Source organism: Pongo abelii, chromosome 8 (assembly GCF_028885655.2).
Source record: "Pongo abelii isolate AG06213 chromosome 8, NHGRI_mPonAbe1-v2.0_pri, whole genome shotgun sequence".
Lineage (NCBI taxonomy): Eukaryota > Metazoa > Chordata > Mammalia > Primates > Hominidae > Pongo > Pongo abelii.
In genome coordinates, this window is record NC_071993.2 from 23,310,679 (window position 1) to 23,317,500 (window position 6,822).

General features: G+C 55.1%; 1 protein-coding gene across 1 annotated transcript; it reads left to right on the forward strand.

Moving 5' to 3' along the window:
- The first annotated feature begins 3,984 nt into the window (after positions 1-3,984).
- Positions 3,985-5,978, forward strand: PTF1A (pancreas associated transcription factor 1a). Its single transcript, XM_002820596.2, has 2 exons — positions 3,985-4,987; positions 5,377-5,978. The coding sequence occupies exons 1-2, from the start codon at positions 4,204-4,206 to the stop codon at positions 5,577-5,579; spliced, it is 987 nt and encodes a 328-aa protein (XP_002820642.2). The 5' UTR covers positions 3,985-4,203; the 3' UTR covers positions 5,580-5,978.
- Positions 5,979-6,822: the final 844 nt, after the last annotated feature.

Genomic DNA, 6,822 nt, shown 5'->3' on the forward strand with positions numbered 1-6,822 from the left:
CTGCTTTCAGGCACTAAGGAGGTGTGTGGGATACTGTGGGTGAGACAGCTGCATCCTGGTTTCTGCAGGGTGAGGTTCCTACAGGGAGGATACACACCCAGCGTCATGAACTATGAGAATGTTCCATGGGGAAGCTGATGATGGAGAGCCAGGAGGTGCCATTCTTCATGAGTGGCCTCTGCCCCAAGTTCATCCTGGACAAAGCCAGGGACCTGGGCTCTAACCCTCTAGTCATTGTTCCTAGAAGCTGGGAAAAGACTCTGGAAATGTTTGATGAGAAAGAAATGAACAAATATTCAAGTCCCCAAGACTCCTGAGGGGGAGAGATAGCTGGAAGAGAGAGAAAGAGACAGAGAGAGAAAGCATAAGAGAGTGCAGCATGGCAGGGTGGCATGGTGGTTCATACCTGAGGTCCCAGCTACTCAGGGGGCTGAGGCAGGAGGATTCCTTAAGCCCAGGAGTTCAGGGCTGCAGTGAGCTGTGATTGAACTACTGCACTCCAGCCTGGGTGACAGAGTGACACCCTGTCTCTAAAAACAATAACGAGAGAGAGGCAGAGACAGAAGAGATGAGACCAAGGCTCAACATCAATGGCCCTGGCCAGAAGCTCTCCTGCAGCTGAGAACCTAGGAGATGGGATGAGACCTACTAGCAGCCGGAAGGAAGCCTGGGAATCTGCCAGGCCCAAGGCAACAGGGTGGCACTGAGCCCGTGTTGAAAGACTTGAAAAAGTCTTGAGGTCTCACCAGGGTTTGGCTCTAGAAAGAACCAAGTGCTCCTTCTGCTGCCCACCACCGGGGATGAGATACGATTCTATAATGAGGCAGAGCTCTTTACAAGGTTAGGGTGTGGTGAAAAGAAGCCTGAGTTCGCTAGCGCGCGCTGTCTCTCTCTCTCTCTCTCTGAGACTCCTGGAGCCTTGTGACCAAGCCCCTCTCCAGGCTCCCCAACTGCCCAGAGGATCCAGGGGTGTGGAGGGCATGACTGGAATGAGAGCGGGGGCCTCTAGCCTGGCAAGATAAGACTCAGTCTTCTCATCCAACCTGTTACTTCCAGTGGCAGAGGGCAGCCATCTACATGGTCGTGACCCCCAGTGACTCAGAGAAAATTTCCTTTATTAGCGGAGAAGTCTTTCTTCTTTTTACAAGAGAAAAGAATGATTATGTCTTACTTAAAGCCTGTGTGTGTGTGTGTGTGTGTGTGTGCGTGCGTGCATGTGAGAGAGAGACACAGTGTCACAGTCTGTAGGCCTTGTCCTAGATTCTCAACAAGGCCAGTACACACACAGCTAGCAATTCTCTAAAATCTTCGAGGGCAGTGGAGGGAGGAGGAGGAGGAAGAAGGGTAGGAAGGGCTATGTCTGAAACAAGTGAGTAGGTTTTCTGTTCCTCCTACCCCATGCTCATTCATGCACCCCTAGGAGCCACCCAGAGCCTGCATGCTAGTTCTGCCCCCTTCGTAAGACAATAAGCTTCCTACCAGCAGTGAATTTCCCATGAACTCACTGGGTGCTCAATGTGAATTTCTCTGTAACTCTTCCACAAACTCATCAAAAATGTCAGATGATTTTCTGTGGAAGTGGATTGCTAAAATCATACTGAATAAAAAGATACCCATATATAGCCGGGCACGGTGGCTCATGCCTGTAATCCCAGCACTTTGGCAGGCCAAGGTGGGCGGATCACTCGAGTTCCATACCAGCCTGGCCAACGTGGTGAAACCCTGTTTCTACTAAAAATACAAAAATTAGCCAGGCGTAGTGGCGGGCACCTGTAATCCCAGCTACTCGGGAGGCCAAGGCAAGCGAATCGCTTGAACCTGGGGGGTGGAGGTTGCCATGAGCCAAGATCGTGCCACTGCACTACAGCTTGGGCAACAGAGCAAGACTTTATCCCCCAACCCCCACCCCCCCCCAAAAAAAAGATACCCATATATTCACACTCACTCCCCTGTCTCCCAGTCCTCCACCTACCCACATGTGTATGACACACAGTTTCTCAAGAGCCACCAGTCTAGAGAGCCACCAGAGAAAGCCTTTCAGCCTCTTGAAAAGAGACTTTGTAGGCTCAATTCTAGTCTTCTCTTCAGTGGATAGTTGTCAATATTTCCGATAAGGCTTTGAAGCTGGGTAATTTGTTACTCTTGCATGTCTTCACATTGACCCACGGGCACGGGCATGTTTCCACTTAGTTTAGTCTACGTGATGAAGGGGAGGGTGCACACCACTAGCTGGCTAGATCTCTGGCCTTGATACACACACACACACACACACACACACACACCCCTTCCCTTCCTGTGAGGTCAGAAAGAGAAATCTAATTGCAGAGAATCACAGCTCAGGCTCTATCACCGGGAACCTGGCCATATTTGCCTTTAAGGATATGCAAATTGTGAACGACTCCTTCACTATTAAGGCCGAGAAACTAACACAGGAAAAAACTACTGAAAACCAGTCAATCCTTGGGTTAAAATTGTTTGGGGTTGTTGGCAGTTCAAGGTAAGGCAATCTCTGGCCTTCTAACCTTATATATCTTTTGGTTTAAGTCTTTGTTCTCAATTCAGTTAATTACAGTGCAATGTCTAAAACCAAGAAGCGTATTTAAATCACTAATCTGAAGAGGCATGACTTGGAATTTGAGAGGCGTCTGAATACCCAACAGAAGCCTCTAGTGAGACAAGTGCCTGAAAAAGGAAGCGGCCCAGGAGGACGACTCCTTTCAGTTCTCTGTAGAGAGAATACGCAGGATGGCTGCACTTCTGAACTCTCCCGGGGTGGAAGCTGCAGCCTGGCTTTTAATCGGAATTGCCCAGACCTTGAAAGTGTTTCTTTGTTGCTCTTAAAAAGAGGAATTCACGTTGCATCGCTGTCTGTGATAAAGTCTGTCTTGGGGCAGAGCTACATACGTTTTGTGTTTTGTTTTTTCAGAAAAGAAAGGTCGAGAAAGAAAAAAACAAGTCATTCAGGGATGGTCCCTGTGGCCAGTCGGAAAGGTGAGAGACTCGGGCTTTGAAAATGATTCACATTCTGCCCTTTAACTTCAATGCCCTCCCTCCGGACTGCGCCGGAGCAGACGATTCAATTGACTCCTTTTGTATCCAGTTTATTGCTCAGAATCCCTAGGGTCTAGATTTGCTCTCAGAAGAAACGCGCCCCGCTGAGCTGCTCTCAGGGGCAGCCCCTCCCGTCTCCCCATTCCTTTCTACCGGCCGGGGAGGGCAGGGGAGGCAGCCACTGAGCCGATGTCGCTGGGGACCCACACCAGGCACCACAGCCAGGCTCCGGAGCGGCGTCCCATAGGTGCGCTCCCAACCCCCGTGCTGAGTCTGGAACGCCTTGGGAGCGGGTCCGGATCACCTTCCAATGACACCCGCATATACTCTGCAAACTGTGCAAAAGCCCTTGAAAAGTCCAGAGACAGGATAGAAGCCCCCAGCGGAACCCAGGCCGGAGCCCCGCGCACCTCGGATAAGGGGGTGGCGGAATGCAACCACCTGGTCCCTGAGGGCAGCACCCTTAGATTGCCCAGGCTGCCGCGGAGGAGGACGATCGCCGCGCGGCCTACGCTCTCGCCGTCTGGGCCACCAGCGCGCACCCCTAGAAACTTCTCTGGCCGCGTGTAGACGCGGCGCGCGGCCGCCCCAGCCCCAGGGCGGAACAGCGCTGCTCAGCGCGCGCGGGTAGCCAGCGGGTACCGCGGGACGCAGGTGCCCCTGGAGCCGCGCGCGGGGCAGGTACAGAATCAAGTATGCAGAGGCAGAGGAGAGGGAGGAGAGCGGTGCGAGGAACCCCGGGCCGCGCGACCCCGCCTTTTCCTCGCCCCAGGAGCTCCCAAAGGGAGCAAAACGCCCCCCACCCCCGCCCACCGCCGCGCCTCCGGGCCCCCTAGCCGCCGACACACCGCGCTCTGATTGGCTGGCGCAATGGGTCCCTGGCACGCGCCTGTGGATGTTGTTATAAGAATCCTCGCGTGCCGGCCCTCAGCTCCAGCAAGTCTACCACAGCCCTCCCCAGTGCAGCGCGAGCGCGGGCCAGAGCGCAGCGGCCGCGGGCACTCCAGGGAGGCCCGGGGGCGGGCAGCCCGGCGGCCGCCTAGCTGCCCCCAGCCAGGGCCCCGGGAGGGAGGGGCTCGGACGGGCCACAGAAACTTACCAAGAACTAACACGCGCAGCCCGGCAGTCCCGCTGCCCACTGCGGCGGCGAGCATGGACACGGTGCTGCTGGAGCACTTCCCCGGGGGCCTAGACGCCTTTCCTTCTTCGTACTTCGACGAGGACGACTTCTTCACCGACCAGTCTTCACGGGATCCCCTGGAGGACGGCGATGAGCTGCTGGCGGACGAGCAGGCCGAGGTGGAGTTCCTTAGCCACCAGCTCCACGAGTACTGCTACCGCGACGGGGCGTGCCTGCTGCTGCAGCCCGCGCCCCCGGTCGCCCCGCTAGCGCTCGCCCCGCCGTCCTCGGGGGGCCCCGGTGAGCCAGACGACGGCGGCGGCGGCGCCTACTGCTGCGAGACAGGGGCGCCCCCAGGCGGCTTCCCCTACTCGCCCGGCTCGCCGCCCTCGTGCCTGGCCTACCCGTGCGCCGGGGCGGCAGTACTGTCTCCCGGGGCGCGGCTGCGCGGCCTGAGCGGAGCGGCGGCTGCGGCGGCGCGGCGGCGGCGGCGGGTGCGCTCCGAGGCGGAGCTGCAGCAGCTACGGCAGGCGGCCAACGTGCGCGAGCGGCGGCGCATGCAGTCCATCAACGACGCCTTCGAGGGGCTGCGCTCGCACATCCCCACGCTGCCCTACGAGAAGCGCCTCTCCAAGGTGGACACGCTGCGCCTGGCCATCGGCTACATCAACTTCCTCAGCGAGCTCGTGCAGGCCGACCTGCCCTTGCGCGGCGGTGGCGCGGGCGGCTGCGGGGGGCCGGGCAGCGGCGGGCGCCTGGGCGGGGACAGCCCGGGCAGCCAGGCCCAGAAGGTCATCATCTGCCATCGGGGCACCCGTAAGTGCTTCCGCTTCGCAGCTCAGGGAGAAGGGGTAGGGCACTCGAAGGCTCCGGAGGGGCTGGGGGAGCTGACTGCCAAGCAGACAGTCGGACCGACGGATTGTCGGTGGGCACGGGCAAACTTGAATGCGAGCTCGCGTTTCTCGGTTTTTTTTTTTTTTTTTTTTTTTCTGCCACGTTGACCGCGGCTCTCAAGGGCGCGCGTCCCCGCCAGACTTGCAGCTCCTCGGATTCCTGGGAGGGGACGGTGGGGGTTTGAAGTGTGGAGGAAGAAGGAGGACACCTGCTCAGCTGAGGTGCCCAGCAAAGGGTCCTAAAGGACCTGATGGGACCAATGGGAATGTGGTTGGGTATTCACAGTCTGTTTTCTCTTCTTACCTGTCCAGGGTCCCCCTCCCCCAGCGACCCTGATTATGGCCTCCCTCCCCTAGCAGGACACTCTCTGTCATGGACTGATGAGAAACAACTCAAGGAACAAAATATTATCCGAACAGCCAAAGTCTGGACCCCAGAGGACCCCAGAAAACTCAACAGCAAATCTTCCTTCAACAACATAGAAAACGAACCACCATTTGAGTTTGTGTCCTGAGAAGTCCCAGACTCGGCTGAGGATCTGATTATGTCTCTGTGCATATTGTACATGTAAATATCTATAATGTAAATGTAATTTAAGAATCAAATTTTTCTAATGGCAATCAACTGTTTATTATTTATCTATTTATTATCCTGTTGAGTTGATGAAATAGATGATTTCTTTTTAAATATATAATTTATATAATTTATCCTGATTTTCTGAAAATATGCAATAGCCTATGATTTTCCTGAACTCTGTGTTGTTGGGAGAACTCTGGCCAGAAAACGTCCTGCTTATTTATTGCCAGATATGGTTTATTTCTAAGCGTTGTCAATAAATGCTATTTACACCTTTTCCTGAAGGTTTTTGAGTACATGATTTGATAGATAATCTTTAAAAAGAATTAGTAAAAATTAACCAAACCAGAGACTCAAAAAGTGTAGCTCTCTAGTAAGAAACTACATTTCAGATTTAGCCTAAGCGTGGGTAGGTTAGAGGATTAGACCTCAACTTTCTATGACAGCACTTCATCTAGGTCGCCTGCCCTACATAGCAACTTCTGTCTGTATTTTTAGCCCACCTTCCAAACACCCTATACAAATACATCCTGGAGTATTTATTGTTCCCATTTTGCAGATGGGAAAGCTAAGGCTCAGAGACGACATTTGATTTACCCAAGGTCACCCCTACGTTGTCTATTCCTGGTGTATAAAAGTGAGCGCGCGGTGTACTGTGGGAGCAGGGAGCTAGTGGGCTAAGGGAATGGGCCTTTCTGCTTCCACTGGCTGGGAAAGGGGCTACTCTTGAGCTGACCTGTGACCAACCTCTTCGAAGGCAACAGCGTCAGGTACCTGGAACTCAGGCTTACTCCTCACAAAAGAGATGGGACAGGCTACGGTGCCAAAGTCTAGAGACCACTCAGAGGCCACTCAACAAAATCCAGGGTCTTTTAGGTAAGGTAGGAAGAAGCCGCCCGCTACCCCTGCCACCTTCGCAACAGGCTTACTTCTAAAACTGAGTTCGTTTTGCCTTCAGCAGAACTTGGCCCTCCTCGGCCAGCAACCTGGGGAGAAGGCGAGCCTGAGGCGGGGGGCGTAGGGTCGCCCCCTAGCGAAGGGGAGAAGAGCGAGGGCGCGGCCGAGGTCGCTTAGCCAGAAAGCCTGGGAGTCCAGGCTTGGGTTGGTCTCCTTTGTGGCCAAGAGCGCCTCCCGGGCTCTCGGGGCGTCCTCCCCTGCCCGCCAGAGCCGGGGCGCGCGGC

Excerpts from the sequence above, each read along its gene's own strand:
- PTF1A (XM_002820596.2), top strand. The coding sequence starts at position 4,204 with ATGGACACGGTGCTGCTGGAGCACTTCCCCGGGGGCCTAGACGCCTTT. Across the intron at positions 4,988-5,376 it reads CATCTGCCATCGGGGCACCC|GGTCCCCCTCCCCCAGCGAC; the intron begins GTAAGTGCTTCC and ends TTACCTGTCCAG.